Here is a 16,758-nt window from a genome sequence, read left to right as displayed (position 1 = left end):
GCCAGGGCTGGGTTTGAACTTGCCACTCTCAGTATATGGGGCTGGCACCCTACCCACTGAGCCACAGGCACCACCCCAAATAAATAAAACTTTTACAAACATATTAAGGGTTTAATTGAGCCTTAGGGATGGCAGATGGGGTTCTGAATACACTGTTTCACATAATCCTCGATGCAGGTCCAGAAGGGAAGGATTAACATTATTTCTTTTAATGAGGACACTGAGGCCGAGCAATATTAAATGCCTCTCCCCTCAACTTTACACTGACTGTTGAGGGGAAAGCAAGGTGCAAACCCAGATGTCTGACTCCAGAATATACCTACTGAGGTATCTTTCATTCAGCCAGAATCTCCTAGGCTGGAGTCCAGGCACAGGGAACCAAAGCTCCAGATTTACAGGTGAGCTTTCTCCTTGCTATCCTGTGACTACCAGACCAGAGACCACTGTGGTAGCCTGAGCATCCAGGTGGGTCACTGACCACAATGCCCAAGGCCCTCTGCAACCTGGCATTCAACTTCCATTGCCAGTTCCACCTTTAGCCCACTGTTCCCTGCACCCAACAGTTGGTCATTGTCTCTATGACATGTTCCTACCCCTAGGCCTTTACATAGGTCTTTACCACTTCAGGGTATCTGCCTCCTGAGTGCTGGCAGTGTACCAAGGGCCTTATGTGGAAAGAGTCTTCCCACCTATATGCAGTACAACTCTGACAGGTAAATGCAGAGATGGAGAAACTGAGGCTCAGAAGCTAGTTAAAGTTAACAACTAAAGAAAGGACAGAGTCAAGACTAGGATCTAGGTGATTCCAGACCCTAGGGCCCCTCTGTTGGCCACTTCTGTGAGAAATCCTCCTCTTTAAGGTCCAGCTCAAATGTCACTCCCTCCCATCTTTTGTGTGCCCGCTTTACTCTGCCGTGCAGCAGGGACTTCGTCCTTGTTTGCCTTCCCGGCCAAAATTTAGTGACTGGGCATTATGCTTGACACCAGGTGTAAACAGGAAAGAAAATTTCCAGGGGAGAAGGCAGGCGCACACACGGAGAGCAACATACAGAGTGCTGTCACACTCCTCAAGTACTGCTCCGCTCTTACCATGGCTCTGCCTGGGCTCCTCTGGAGCACCGAGGAGGACTTGAGGGCAGGATCTGGGGAGGCTGTGGCCTCCAGAGGAGTGGTGCTGAAGCCAAGACTGAAAGGGTGAAGTTATACCAAAGAGGGGAGGAAGGAAAGGGTGGCCCAGGCAAAGGGGATGCCATAGGCAAGGGCAGAGGAGAGAAGGCAGCTGAGCTTCCACACTTTAGCAGGCTGCAGCAGGTGCCCAGCTGTGGGGGAGGGCAAAACTTTATGGGCAGCCAGGACAAGAGAGAGGCAAGAGGCCTGGGCCACAGCCTTGGGGATAGAGAGACAGGAGGCGATTCACAGAACATTTGGCAGGAAAATCCACACACTTGATGTCTGAGAATAGGCAAGGCATTATGGGGGAGGAAGTGGAGGGCAGCTTCCAGGGTTTCTGGCCTGGGTGCCTGGCTGAATGATAGGGCCACCAGATGCAAGGGGTGGGGGTGGTGCCTGTGGCTCAGTGAGTAGGGCACCGGCCCCATATACCGAGGGTGGGGGGTTCAGACCCAGCCCTGGCCAAACTGCAACAACAACAACAGATGCAAGGGATGGTTTGGGGGAAGAGATGGGGTTTGGTTTGGGATTTGTTGAGGGAGATCCTGGACAGTATCTGGAGGGAGACCTTTCCAGGAAAGACTCGAACCAGGTCAGGGGGTCGGTAGCTTTTATTCCTCTCTAGAACCCTGGCTCTTGGCACAGGGTGGTCTGAGAAAAATGCTCAAATCATCAAGAATTTAGAACCTTTCTTTTTTCCTTCCAGAACAATCACCATCACAGATTTTCTTTACTGTGGTCTTACTATGTGCCTGAGGCCTGGGACCTAGAGCTAACATGGCCTGAGCTCCCCTTGAGCTTTCCATAGCTGGGAACGTGTTTCAGAATGCTGGACCTGGAGGCTTCTCTGAGTGTGGGCATCCAGGTTGTTCCTGATCTTGTAAGGAATTTTTTTTTTTGAGGCAGAGTCTCATTTTGTCGCCCTCAGTAGAGTGCTGTAGTGTCATAGCTCACAGCAACCTCAAACTAACTCTTGGGCTCAAGCAATTCTCTTGCCTCAGCTTCCCTAGTAGCTGGGAACCTGCCACAACACCCAGCTATTTTTAGAGACAGGGTCTTGCTCTTGCTCAGGTATCAAACCTGTGAGCTTAGGCAATCCACCCACCTCGGCCTTCCAGAGTGCTGGATTACAGGCATGAGCCACTAAGCCTGGCCTCATCTCAAGGTTTCACTTGCTTCTAGAAGCTCAGGGGTTCCTGAGAGGTGAGATCAACCCCTAGACCTCCTCTGGTTTCTAAGGTCTTTTCTACTGCCAAGATCTCTCCTTACCCCCAGGAGAACAGAGAAGGGCAGGAGCTGTCCTTACTGAAGAGGCACCAAAGGCTTACAGTAACATGGACCTGGCCACTTCTACTCTTGGCAGACAAGTCACTTTTTTTTTTTTTTGCAGTTTTTTTTTTTTCTTTTTGGCCAGGGCTAGGTTTGAACCCACCACCTCCGGCATATGGGGCTGGTGCCTTACTCCTTTGAGCCACAGGCACTGCCCAGTCAAGTCCCTCTTTACTCTGTTGGGTAGGGTGTTCTCCCAGCAGCCCTGTTATTCTAAGTCCTATTATTCTGAACCCCCCAATTTCTTCTCTTATTTGAGCCATTGGACGACATGGGCTAAAAATCACCTACATTCAAACCCTACATTTTACATGTGGGTCAGTCAAGGCCCTAAGAGGCCGGGCTGCAAGCCTGTGGTCAAGAGCTCTGTATTCCTCCTGTGGGGCCTATGCTCCTTCTGCTATGTCATGCTGCTGCTCAGACTTTGGCCCCAAACTCCCTACTACGGCTGCCTTTACTCTTCCTGAGCCACCCAGGAAGAAGTTTCTTAACTCCCTACCAAATAGCAGGAGAGAGTTTAGAACACTTACACAGAAAGCTCCTTTCTTCCAGCGATGGCCTTTTAGAGTGCGGTACAGACGGCCAGCAGAAAAGCCACCAAACACTCTGTGGGGAAATGGCAGAGATTCACACCAAGGGGACCTGTTAGCTGGAGTGAAGGAGGTTTGTGCCAGCCCCCGGGAGCCCACTCAGACACACCTACCCCATGAACATGAAGAGGAAGCAGGCTGTAGTCATGAGGGCTCCCCGGCTAGAGGGTGACAGCATCCCCAGCATGGCCACAACTGTGGAGGGAGGCAGGGCAGGGGAGAGAAAGTCAGGGTGGCTGACTGCCAGGTCCTCAGACCCCCCTTGGATAGGCTGACCAGGACACTGGACAGAGGGGGCTAGATGAGGCTCTTTTCCCCCTTGATCTCCACAACAGCACATCCCTTCCCTCCCACAGGAGAAGACTAGTCTTGGCTGGGATTCAGTGGGTGCAACAGCTGCTGTGGCCAAATCTTATCTACAGCTTCTGGTCCACAGAGCATTTGCCATGAGCCAGGCGCTGGGCTGAGTGCACCACAAATGCCAGCTCAGTGATTCTGCCTTATCAACTCTACAAAGTGGTGATTAGTTTCCCCATTTCTCAGAGAGGGAAATTGAGGCTCACAGAGGGTAAGTGGCCTGTCCAAGGTCACAAAGCTTGGATGTATGACACTGAGATACAAATTTAGGTAGACTGACTCCAGAGCCGTCTGAAACCACTATATACAAGTAGGGTTTTTTTAAGAAAAAGAAAAAAAAAAAAACTCCTGATTCCAGCCCTACTCCTGGTATTCACTTTAGATGAGTCACTTAACCTGTGACTAGAAAAGGCCCTTCTCACTGCAGTGCTGTGTGGTTTCACTCAAGCAGTGGACATGGTGGCTCTAAACCAGGTGTCCTCAAACTACGGCCTACAGGCCGCATGCAGCCTGCCTAGGACATTTAACTGGCCCGATGAGTGTTTTTGCGGCCCCTGCCTGTCCTACTTAGCAGCTGACTCATCCCAGGGCCTGCAGTCCAGCCCTCCAATGGTCTGAGGGACAGTGAACTGGCCCCCTGTTTAAAATGTTTGAGGGCCCCTGCTCTAAACGGTGCTGGGAAGCTGTGAGCAGAATCTCTACTCCTGGGCTTGTGCTGTTTCTGGGATGGAAAGTTGTCTGGCCCAGACACAGTGATACATCCACCTGGTGCTGAGAGCTTGATCCCCTTTTCCAGGAAGGGAAGCCTGTCCTCCTTTCCTTGAGGCAAAAGAGGTGGCCATGCCTCAGAATTAGGCCCACATGCCTCTGGGGACAGCCCCTGCCCGCAGCCCCACTGAGCCCACTCACAGATGACGATGAGGATCATACAGAAGAGCTGAATGCCTGAGCCCAGCAGGGAGCTAAGGATCATGGGATACTGGGGGGGCCTGAAGACGTCACCATGCACCAGCTTCCACCCAGACTCCTCCATGGTATCTTCCTGCAGCAAAGGGTCAGAGAGTGAGGCTGTCGGCAGCTCCTCCAGGGACCATCCCTGAGGACCCAGGGCCCCTGACCTGGGCCGAGGGTTCCTCAGATGCCAACCAGCTCTGCTCTGACACAGGAGTGTAAGTGATGAGAGGCTACCAACATGACACCTGTGGCTGGGTAAAGGAAAATCTCTCCCAAATTCCACAAACCAAGTGCATAGGGAAATAATGTAAAATACATCAACACACTAAAATGTAAACTGTAATAGTTCTTGGATGGTGAGATTTAGAAGCAATTATATTTTTTCTGATTATAAAAGAAATATGTATTCTTATTTGTATAATAAAAATAGGTAAAAAAATTTGATATATGGAATGAAATTGAAATGAACAAAAAGCAATAAATGTTTATTAAGGAAAAAATCACGCCTGTAATCTTAGCATTCTGAGAGGTCAATCAAGTGGATTGAGGTCAGGAGTTCAAGACCATTCTGAGCAAGAATGACACTCTATCTCTACTATAAATGGAAAAAAAACCTAGCCAGCCATTGTGACACCTGTATTCCCAGCTACTTGGGAGACTGAGGCAAGCGGACTGCTCGAGCCCAAGAGTTTGAGGCTGCTATGAGCTATGATGCCATGGCACTCTACTCAAGGTGACAAAGAAAGATTGTCAAAAAAAAAAAAAAAAAAAGAGAGAGAAAGAAATTAAATTACTGTATTAAAGCAAGTTGCCTGTTTTACAGTTCTTGATATGCTCCACCACTTTTCAGAAAACTACCAATGTATACTTGCATGGGTAATATGGAAGGTGCCTGATCTTGTGTTAACCTTGCCAACAATTGGTACTATTAAAAAAAATCTGTGCTAACTTGTTGGTCCAAATGGTCTTCTTAGAATCTTAAGACGACCTGGATTTTGAGGTAAAAATAGTTCTTCACATGTTTATGAGCCATGTATATAGCTTCTTGTCTGTAAACTCTCTGCTCATCATTACATTAGAGACTTCAGAGTTTTTTTTTCTAAAGAGATTTTATACAAATTCTCTTTAGAGAATTCTAAATTCTCAACTATACTACTTTTCCAAGTCTGTTGAAAATTCTGTTTTGTTTATGTATCTGACATGCAGAATAGTTTTGAAAATTTTAAGGTTACATCAGTGAAATTTTCTTTCTGTGATTTTTTTTCCATTGCTTTTATGCTTTGAAATTAGAAAGCTCATCCTCATCATTTTGGTCATTAAATTTTTTTTCTCCTCACATTTATGAGTTTTCCTCTATGAATGATAATACACTCACACCCCCACCCAGTGGAAGGCCCTCCCTCTCCAAGTTCCTCCCCAGCCAAGACCTCGTACAATGTCATCCTCCTTGTTGTAGTTGGCGATGTCCTTCCGAAGGGTCCGGATGATAATCATGCTCAGGATGCCTAAAATAGACGAGGATGGAAAGGAAGAGTTGTGGGCACTGCCAGCAGTCCTCTGTGCCCCGTGCCCTCCCAGGCTTGGTGTTTTGCTGGCATGCATGGCTTGCTCCACTAGGAACTGGCTATCCAGCAACCTCAGGTCCTCTTCTAGGCAGAGCTCCATCCCAGCTACCCAGGGAAGGGTACACGGTGGGTCACTCCCTAGCAGGAAAAAGGAAGGGCCACTGGGATGGATAAGCATAGCCAAAGGAGACCACTTTTCGTTATAGGGAGAAAAACATCCCAGCTCTTCCACTGCTTGGTCAACTTCTCCAGCCTCATCTCTCCTAGGTTCATTCTCACTCTTCCTCTGGTTACTTGTTGCTCTTAGTTTCTGGTTCACAGTCTCATCCCTCTCTCATCTCCCTGCCTTTGCCTAGGCTACTCCCTTTGACTGAATGTTCACCTTGCCCTGACTGACTCAGATTCATGCTTCAAGACTCACCCAGGACATCTCCAACTCTCAGCACGCCCAAATAGTTCAGAGATCCCCCACCCCTATTTGTACTTTCCTATTTCCCTCTCTAGGCAGCAATATAGTTGTTAGTCCTGAGCTGTACGACCTTGAGCTCACTTAACATTTTTAGGCTTAGCCCCTTGGTCAATGTTCAATAAGCAGTAGCTATCATTATCTTCACTTCTCACATGACACTGAAACAAACAATATCATTCCACCTCTGCCTACCACCCTCTCACCATCCAGCTTCTTACCAGGCTTATCTCACTGCAGGGGCATGACCCTTGTTGGAAAAGTCTCTATCTAAGTCTCTGGATGATGGCTCCTCCTCTTCATTCACAGAGGCCTTTACTAAAGTAGCCTTCACTCTTTCCTCAACTGTTATGAATTTGGTCATTCTGTTCATCTGCTTCATGGCACTTATCCCCATCTGAAACTCTACTATTTACTTGCTTTTTTTTCTCTATCCCACCACTAGAATACAGACTCTGAAGGCAGAGATTGGGTTGGGCTTATTCAACACCATACACCATACACCCGGCATCTGGCACAGAATGAGCAGCATCTACTTCTCGTTGAATCAATAAAATGTGTGCATGTGTAGGTAGATGGCTCAGTCACTCAATCCTGCCCTGTCCTTTGCAAGCTTCAACCCACAGGTCTCTTACCTGACAGAAAGAAGACCACTACAACGGAGTTAATGATAGAAAACCAGTGGATCTGCACGTCACTCATGGTTAAGTAAGTGTCCCAGCGAGAGGCCCATTTGATGTCACTTTCCTAGCAGATGGGAGGAAGCAGTCAGAGTCAGGACTCTGCTGGAGAATTCTGGCCCAGACCAGAACCCTCCTCCCCTGACTAGGGGCTCCAGTCTACTCACCTCCCAGTGTACAGAGTAGGTGAAATAAAGTTGATTCTCCTTGGTGGGGTCAATTTCTTGGGGTGAGGAGTTGGTACCCTCAGGCAGGGTGCATGAACTCTTCTCATCTGCTTTGAGATCTGTGAGAGACAGAGAATCTGTCTGTTCCTGTGGTGGCCAGTAACACTATGGAAGGGGTGCTCCAGGGAGTACCCTTAGGGTCTAAGTGGAGGTTGGGAACATAATGGGCAAAAATGGATTTAAAAAATTAAGCCAGGTGTGGTGGCTCATACATGTAAACCCAGCACTTTGGGAGGCCAAGGTGGGAGGATGACTTGAGGCCAGGAGTTCATGACCAGCCAGGACAACAAGTGAAACCACATTTCTACAAAAAATAAAAAATAGCTGGACACAGTGGTATGCCAGCCCCAGCTACTTGAGAGGCTGAGGCAGGAGGATTGCTTAAACTCAGTTCAAGGTTGCAGTGATCTATGATTGCACCACTGCGTTCCAGCCCATGTCATATAGGTTTACCCTATCTCTAAAAAGCAAAAAATAAAATACACCCTCTCCCCAACAACCCTTGCTCATAATAACCTTAAACTCTTGGGTTCAAGTGATTCTCTTGCCTCGGTCTACCAAGTAGATGGGACTGTAGGTGTTTGCCACAATGCCTGAATAATTTCTTCTACTTTAGTAGAGACAAGGTCTCACTTTTGCTCTGGTTGGTCTTGAACTCGTGAGCTCAAGAGATCCATCTACCTGCTTTGACCTCCCAGAGTGCTAGGATTATAGACATGAGCCACCATGCCTAGCCTACAACAGAAATTATATTCCCAGCACTCTGACTTTCCAAAGGGCCTTAGGAGCTGCAGAGAGGCCTGTGTATGGGGAGGAGAGGGATTTGAGTATGAGTCTCTCCTTCAGTCAATCAATCTCCCTTCACTACACTCAAACATTGACTTACTCATTCAGTCAGTCCCATTCAACACATAAAACACTACTGATTCATTCCATCGTGTTTACTCATCTCCAAAGTCCTAGCACTTTAGTAATTCAATCGTTCAGATACTTTGTCCATTCATTTCCTCATATGTTCATTCTGTCATCTGTCCATTCATTCAGGTAACTACAATAAGCACCATCTACGTGCCAGGTACTATGCTGAGTGCTGGAGACTAAATGGTGAGGAAAGGAGATGGAGACTCTAAACTCTCAAAGAGCCAGTAAGGGAGCAGATGACCTCAAAACTGTCATGTACACAAATGCAGAACTGTGCTCAAGACACTCAGAGCAGGAGATGCAATATGGTGCTGTTAAAGTACAGGATCTATGTGTGAGACGTCTGTGTACAATTCTGTTTAAAAAGTAGGTTACATAGCTTAAAAAAAAGAAAAGCTAGAAAACCACCTCTATGGACAAAAGGCTGGGCCTACTGCTTGACTGTGGTGAGCAAGGGCTGGCAGGTGAGGTAAAGCTGGACCAGGTCCTCTGAGGTCCAGCAGGACTGAGCTGGGCTCCCAAACTGAAGAAAGATGGCTGATCCTGGACAAATTCTAATCTATGTCAATAACACAGAGGGAAAGAAACAAAGAAACCTGCTGTCCAACAGCTCTGTTTTAGAACTTTCCCCTTGTTTTTCAACCCAGAATGTGGTGGCTGGTTCTTCTGAAAAGGCTCCATAAAGCCCCAACTTGCTGTTTAGTCTTGGTCATGTCACTAACTTCTCTGAGTCTCTAGTTTCTTGCTGTAATCACTACATATCTACCTCCTGTGGACGCCAGGAAAGGGTAAACTAGGAAAGTATCCAGCCCATGCCACAGCAGACATCAGATATCAGCTCTCCCCTCAACCCCACCTTCTCTAATAGGAATTCTGTGACCCCACCTTGGCTGGACCCATCAGCCATACCTGAGCCGATCAGCCAGCTCAGGAATGAGAAGACCCTGGGTGTGGCAGCCCAGGCCCGTCCAGCCCTGCCCCTCTGGTCACACCTCCCCACTCACCCTCCAGCCTGATGCTCTGGGGAATCACCTCGAAGCGGACGACACGGTATGTGTGCTCCTGGTCCTCTTCCATGTCCTCACGGTGGTAGTAAAGGATGAATGAGAGGTGATTGTGCAGGTAGATCTAAAACAAAGCAACAGAGAACAGCTGGCAGCCAAGAGACAACAGAAAAGCAATCAGGGAGACTACCCGGAGTCAGTCCCTCCTCCTACCAGCATGCCTGGCTACAGCTACCAACCTTCAAAGACACTGCTTTCTTCATATCACTGCCCGGTTCAGAAATTCTCAAGGGCTCTCTGGAGCTTAACAGATAAAATTCTCTTAGTTCGGCATTTAAGGCCTTCCAGTATCTGACTCTAACATATCTGGCTGTCATCATCTTCTTTTTTTTTTTTTTTTTTTTTTTTTTGAGACAGAGCCTCAAGCTGTCCCCCTGGGCAGAGTGCCGTGGCATTACAGCTCATGGCAACCTCCAACTCCTGGGCTCAAGCGAGTCTCCTGCCTCCGCCTCCCAAGTAGCTGGGACCACAGGCGCCCGCCACAACGCCCGGCCATTTTTTGGTTGCAGCCGTCATCGTTGTTTGGCGGGTCCGAGCTGGGGACTCGAACCCGCCACCCCAGGTGTACGTGGCTGGCGCCCCAGCCGGTTGAGCCATAGGCGCCGAGCCGCTGTCATCATCTTCTAAGTCACGTTAACTCACTGGCTTCCCAGACCCTCCTTACTTTGCATCTTTATTTACTACATTCATTCCAATGAGAACGCCATCCCCCAATTCCACTCAGCAAAAAACTACTTATTTTCAAGGCCCACTTCCTCCGTGACAACCCGAATGCATAGAACTCCTTCTGAACTCCACTGGCACTAACAGTCAGTGGGAGGTGATTGGTACTTAAGATCCAGGGTCTTACATTGTCAGTTCTCTTCCCAATTAAGACAGAAGCTCTTTAAGGACATGAGCTGTGCTTCAAAAAAATGTTTTACCTTTTATTTCCTAAGTAATATGTGTTTAGTTTAGAAAATCAGGTAAGTAAAGAAGATCACAATTATAATCATTATCATTATTAGCTTATTCTCAGGGGCTGTGCTATGAAGTACTCACACAGACAACCTGATTTTCTCTACATAACAACTCCAGAGGGTGGCCATGCTTATCATTCACACCTATAACAAGGAATCACAGGCTCAAGGTCATTCAGAGTGTAGAAGCAGGATTCAAACCCTGAGAGCCTATATCTTCTTGACCACTACTACTCAATTCTCCTACATACTGATGATGTCCCAGAATTTTTTTAAGGAATCTGACTTTTTAGGGATTGTGCCTTCACCTCCTTGTAGCATCCACCAGGGCCTTGCCCAAAGCACTCAGACCTCTGATAGACTATCATGCCCAAGGAAACCAGGAGAAACTTGCCTTGGCCAATCCATGTATTCCTGTGTTGCAAGCCTACAGCTGAATGTTTCCCCCTTCTTTGTGGCCCCAAGGGCTCATAACTTATGAAGTGTGGCTCCCCAGCCCTGACAGCATGCCAAAGATACTATACCTTATTGACATCTGTGAAGCCGAGCCGGTAGCCATGTTCAAACTGCACATCTTTTTCCTTCTTCTTATCATCGCTGTCTCGGTTGGAGTACAGCTCCAGTCGGGTGGCCACAGGCAGGTTGTCAGCAATGCTGGAAACCCAAGGCCCCACTCAGTCCCTCTGGACTGCCTCTCCCATCACTGCCCTCCCCCATGTGAATTTGAGGCCAACAGGGTGCAGAGGACAACTTACAGATGGACATAGTAGTCTTCTGTGATTCGCTCGGCCACGAGCCGGCTCTGCTCCACCGACAAGGTCACTGGTTTGTTGGACTGGCCACATAGAACTTCACATTTCTTCTCACTGTTCATGAGAACCTGGAAAGGGGTGTTGACAATCCGATCCCCTCTCAGCACCTCTCCTGCCATAAGAGAGACAGATCCGAGCTCAGAGCTTCAGCCCTGAGGTTGCTGAGGTCAGCAGAGTCACAGAAACGCAGGATTGCAGAACAGAATGGACTTCCAAGGGCTTGTGCGGTACCACAGCCTAGCAATCAATGCCCTTCCCTATCTATTCCTATGGAGCTGGGCAGCTAACCCCCACATGTTGCCTGCCCTTTCTCCTTTGTGCTCTAGCATGACCAGATCATTCAGTGCTCATCAAACATACCACACCCTTCCATGCAGCTGGCCCTTAATCATTTCCTTTGCCTGGAGTGCCATTCCCTGCCTAGTGCTGTTGGCTGCAAACTCAGCTTCCATTTCTCTTTCTCCAGTTAAACCCTTCTTGACCTCTTCAGGGCAAACTCATCACTCTCTCCTCTAATTTCCCTCTGTGCAGAGGAAGCACCAGGCAGTCCAGTGAGAAGGCTCCAACTCCAGGCCTCCTGCCACTGTACCTTGCCTCTTCCACTTACTAGCTTAGTAGTCAATGAGCCTCAACGTCCTCATCTGTAAAATGTGATAATAATAGCACCCACCTCTCAGGGTTACAGTGAGAAATAAAGGAGTTAATACAAATAAGGTACCAGGCAAAGTGAAGACAGGCAACAAACACTAATTTTAGCATCAGTGCCTTTTCATATGTTAATGATGTTACTTTGATCAATGTTCTGATATATTTATGTGTCTAGCTCTCCGAGGTAGACTGTTTCCTATTTATCTATGTGTCTTCAGATCCTGCTTCAGGCAGGGAAGGAAGCAGGGTGTTAAGCAGGGATCACCTGCTTATCTTTTTACTTAAATGGGCATGTCCCTTGTGTACCTGTTGCTTCAGAGTAACCTGCTGCCAGACCTTGTGCTAACAGGCACTGAGCAGTTAGGGGCTGTCAACTAACCCAATGGTACTTTCATTCTGAGCCATTCAACAATTGATTCTACTATGAAACTCGTGCAAGCTGAAGGAGACCAACCAGAGCCAATATGCAGAGCGTCAGCCTCCACATGCACTTGGTTTAACAGCTGTGGACCCACTTGGTATGTCTAGTCTTCTAGTCATTCATTCACTTACTCATGATCATATACTGGGTACCTACCATGTGCCAGGCCCAGAAGATACAAAGTTGAATAGATATACTCATAGAGCTTATGGTCTAGTGGAAGAGAAGGACAGATTCTGACTAAAAGTCAAAAAATGAGAATTTATGGTATAAATTGCGTAGACATGGGGTAGTAGGCTTAAGAAAGCTTCCCTAACGAAATGGTACTTAAATGAGCTCTAAAGGAAGAGAAAAAGTTGCTTAGGTCAAAAGATAGGGGAAGAACATTCTAGATAGAGAACAGTATGTGCAAAGGCCCTGTGGGAAGTAGTAAACTTAATAGCCTATGTGGCTACAGTGTAAAGAGCTTGGGAGAATGAGTGGGTGAGCTGGAGAGATGGGACAGAGCTGGTCCTCGGGGGCCCTGTGGGCCACACATACTTTAATCTTTATCTAGAAAGCAACAAAAGTCAATGAAGCCTTCTCACAGGGAGGGGAAAGATTTACCTGATTCTGGTTACAAAAAGGTCACTCTGGCTATCTTGTGAAGAAAACAGAAGAAGCAAGGAACTGGCTGGGGGGTGACAGCAGTCAGTCATGCAAATGAATGATGCTGGTGGGTGGAATAGAGAGTGGTGAAGGTGGAGAAGAGGACACAGATCTAGGAGGTACTGAGAAAGAGAAATCTAGGGAACCTGGTGCTGACTGGATACAAGGGATGAGTGAGGGTGGTACATGTTAGGAAGACTCTGAGATTTCTACAACCAGGTTCTAGATGGGAAAACAAAAAACAGCAAATTTAGATGGAAGACATTTTGTTTTGACATGTCAAGTAGGCAGTGAGATATCAAGATTTAAGGCTCAGAGAAGAGTCAGGGCAGAGGGAGAAGTTGTCAGTTGTGGGTACCCAGATGGTAAGTGGCAGGGCCATGAGCTGTACTGCTGTAGGGGGCAGCACTCTGCTTTGCAAAACAGAAGCCCTGTCTAGTGATGCTTCAAGTGTGGATGAGGCCACCCAGGAGAGGGAGAGGGTAAGGAGAGGCCTGGATGAAGGCTTCTTCCCCTCTGCCCTGTTTTAGAAGTTTGGCAATGTAGATGAATGTGCAAAACCTAGGCATGGACTGGCCTATTAAGAGCAAGGACATGATAAGATATCTGCATAGTCTACTGCTGAAATGTATTTCACAGACAACAAAAGCTGAGCATGACAGAGGATAGTGGCTTGCCCTTGACCATGAGGGGCTGTGGTAAAACTAACCCTTGGGCTCTTTTCTCTATGCCACGTCTACCTGCCCACTTCTCTGGTCAACAAAGATATTACTTCAGGGGAGCAACAACAATAGAGAAGGCAAAGGGCTACAGACCAAGTAAGGTGGTATCGCTTCTTGATATTTAGAAATTAAATTTAACCCAAGAAAGAGGACATTGGTCAGGAATGGCTCATTTCTTTTTTTTTTTTTTTTTTTTTTTGAGACAGAGCCTCAAGCTGTCCCCCTGGGCAGAGTGCCGTGGCATTACAGCTCACAGCAACCTCCAACTCCTGGGCTCAAGCGAGTCTCCTGCCTCAGCCTCCCAAGTAGCTGGGACCACAGGCGCCCGCCACAACGCCCGGCTATTTTTTGGTTGCAGCCGTCATTGTTGTTTGGCGGGTCCAGGCTGGGGATTCGAACCCGCCACCTTAGGTGTATGTGGCTGGCGCCCTAGCCCGTTGAGCTATAGGCGCCAAGCCGAATGGCTCATTTCTAATATGTAAGTATTCCTTTTAACAGTGAGCAAGAAGCCCAAAACGTGGACCCTTTAAGAGAGCCTGATGTACTCCAGATCATGTGCCACAGCTGCTCCAGCACATACCCCGTGACACAAGATCTCCATCCACGTGACAACCACGAGCACTTCCCTCAGACAGCCCAAGTGAGCCTTCCTAGAGAAGGCAGCCTGGGACCACAGAAAGAACTCTAGCTTAGAGTAAAAAAATCTGGGTTAACTCTCAACTCCTCCACCATGTGACCCTAAACCAGTCTTTTTTTTTTTTTTTTGGAGACGGAGTCTTACTCTGTGTTGCCCTCAGTAGAGTGCTATAGCGTCACAGCTCACAGCAACCCCAAACTCTTGGGCTTAAGCGATTCTCTTGCCTCAGCCTCCCAAGTAGCTGGTACCACAGGCACCTGCCACAACGCCTGGCTATTTTTTTGTTGCAGTTGTCATTGTTGATTTTCACTGGCTTGGGCTGGGTTTGAACCTGCCAGCCTTGGTGTATGTGGCTGGCGCCCTACCCACTGAGCTATGGGTGCTGCCTCCTGAACAAGTCTTTGAAACCCTTGAGGCTGCTGTTCCCTCTACCATGAAATGAAGAGTGATCACACTCTGTAACTCTGTACTCTTTATAGCTTACATTATAACTCTTACTCTTATAGCTTACAGAGTTACAGAATATGATAAGCTGTTCTTAGTTTATAGAGTTACTATAAGCCTCAAAGAAGACAGTGCACAGAGTGTGATGCTTAAGAGTATGGACTCTGGAGCCAGTCCCCAGGGCTCTGCCACTCACTAGATGAGTGACCTAGGGCAAATGACTTCATCTCTTTGTGTCTCACTTCCCTGGTCTACAAGGCGATAGTAAGAGAATCTACTGCATGGTTGTTGTGAGAATTAAATGAGTTAGAACAGAAATGCTTAAAATAGCACCCAGCTCATAGGAAGAACCTTATAAGCATTGGTGGTGGCGGTGATGATGATGATGATGATAATGTAAAGTTTTTTTGTTGTTGTTTGTTTTTTTTGCAGTTTCTGGTAGGGCTGGGTTTGAACCTGCCACTTCGGGCATATGGGACCAGCGCCCTGCCCTTTTGAGCCACAGGCGCCGCCCTAATGTAAAGTTTTTACTTTACATTATAATGACTGGTTTACAATCCAATAGAAATTCAATCAAGGATGTTTTTGCTCCACTTAGGACATTAACATTTCCCAAATGCCTACTGTATGTCAGGTAGTGGGCTAGAAGTTGAGAAGAGAAAGGAATATAAGACATAATCCCTTGAGTCAAGGAGCCCCTAGGCCATGAAAGGAAACACTACACAAAAACAGAAATGCAGGCTTAGCACCTGTAGCTTAGAGGCTAGGGGTCCAGCCAAATACACCTGGGCTGGCGGGTTCGAACCCAACCTGGGCCTGCCAAAACAACAATGACAACTATAACAAAAAAATAGCTGTGCGTTGTGGCAGGTGCCTGTAGTCCCAGCTACTTGGGAGGCTGAGGCAAGAGAATTGCTTAAGCCCAAGAGTTTGAGGTTGCTGTGAGCTGTGACACCATAGCACCATAGTCTACTAAGGTGAGACTCTGTCTCAAAAAGATCCCCCCACAACCCAAAGAAACCAGAAATGCAATATGGCAAGATGACATCTATACACAGAAGTCTCCATTTCTATGAGGCAGGAACATTCCTCAGCTTCATGGAAGATTGAGCAGAGATTCAAAGAGGTTAAGATCATCCAGTATCACATTGAAGTGTGTCTAACTGCAGAGCCTTGGGTTGCCAAAGAAGCCACACCAGCTCCCAAGGGAAGGGAGAAGCAGCTGTGATGGACCTGGTATTAGGACTCTGGAGGATCAAGTGGGTCAGGCTTCCTAGGCAAAGGCCAGGTGGCTAGGGCATGAAAGGAAAGAAAGAAAATGGCAGGCAGGTGTCAGCATATAGTCAGTGACAAGGTCACAAGCTGCATCACTGCACCATTAGTGGAAGTCCACCGATGCTCTGAGGTCAATCTCTGTTTAACACAAGGCAAGACACAGGCAAAGCTGGTGTCGGGGGAAGTGGTGCTGCTCACTTTCCTTAAACTTGTTCCAAGTGCCTGCCTCCAGCTGGGTGAGGTCCCTAATACCTGGGAGTAGATACATTTGTCAGCTAGGGGTTCTGGCAACATCTGTACCATGGGTAGCCCTGACAGAGAAGGCAGTCCTTTCAGGGGCCTGCTCTCTCCTTTCTCCTTCCTAAAGTATAAGAAAAAAGGAAAGTCTCTTTAGTTCCTTGAGTTCAGGAAGAACATCTTTCCATTCTTTTATATCCAGGACTTAATATACATCTGGGCTAGCTTAACTATACAGGCATAACAGAAGCACTAATAACTCTATCCTGAAGAGATGCCTCTAAATTAGGGTGACCAGACGTCCTGCTTTTGAGCAATTTGTCCTGTGTCCCGCAGCGTTTTTAAAAAGTCCCGATTTTTAGAAAGAATGCACGAACCGAAGGAGGGGGGACACACGGGGACATGACAACAGGAAGGGAATATACGGTTTTCGGCTGCCATGTGGCTATTTTGCCAGAATATGAGTTTTATATTATTTTTGTTAATTTTATAATGTTAAACTGTAATAATAACAAATAATTGTTGAGAAGTGATTATCGAGAACTGCTTATCAAAGTTTGCATTGTTGTCAAGCCCTGCCCTGCCCTATCCCCTGCCCCGCCGCGCCCCCCCCTCAATGTTGTCCTGCTTTA

At 47.5% G+C, this 16,758-nt stretch overlaps 1 protein-coding gene across 1 annotated transcript in view; it reads right to left on the bottom strand.

The window, feature by feature from the left end:
- TM9SF4 (transmembrane 9 superfamily member 4) overlaps positions 1-16,758 on the bottom strand; it is a 54,189-nt gene that overhangs the window by 12,723 nt on the left and 24,708 nt on the right. The window contains exons 4-12 of the mRNA XM_012804149.2: positions 11,038-11,206; positions 10,807-10,936; positions 9,264-9,387; positions 7,279-7,397; positions 7,067-7,178; positions 5,835-5,905; positions 4,356-4,488; positions 3,203-3,284; positions 3,030-3,105 (exon numbers count right to left, since the gene is read on the bottom strand). Coding sequence (XP_012659603.2) covers positions 3,030-3,105; positions 3,203-3,284; positions 4,356-4,488; positions 5,835-5,905; positions 7,067-7,178; positions 7,279-7,397; positions 9,264-9,387; positions 10,807-10,936; positions 11,038-11,206 — 1,016 coding nt within the window. The remainder of the gene's footprint in view (positions 1-3,029; positions 3,106-3,202; positions 3,285-4,355; positions 4,489-5,834; positions 5,906-7,066; positions 7,179-7,278; positions 7,398-9,263; positions 9,388-10,806; positions 10,937-11,037; positions 11,207-16,758) is intronic.

The sequence above is a fragment of the Otolemur garnettii genome, unplaced genomic scaffold, assembly GCF_000181295.1.
Source record: "Otolemur garnettii isolate 467f Iridium unplaced genomic scaffold, OtoGar3 scaffold00025, whole genome shotgun sequence".
Classification (NCBI taxonomy): domain Eukaryota; kingdom Metazoa; phylum Chordata; class Mammalia; order Primates; family Galagidae; genus Otolemur; species Otolemur garnettii.
Note: the sequence above shows the minus strand (reverse complement) of the source record. Positions and strands in the feature narration are given on the sequence as shown.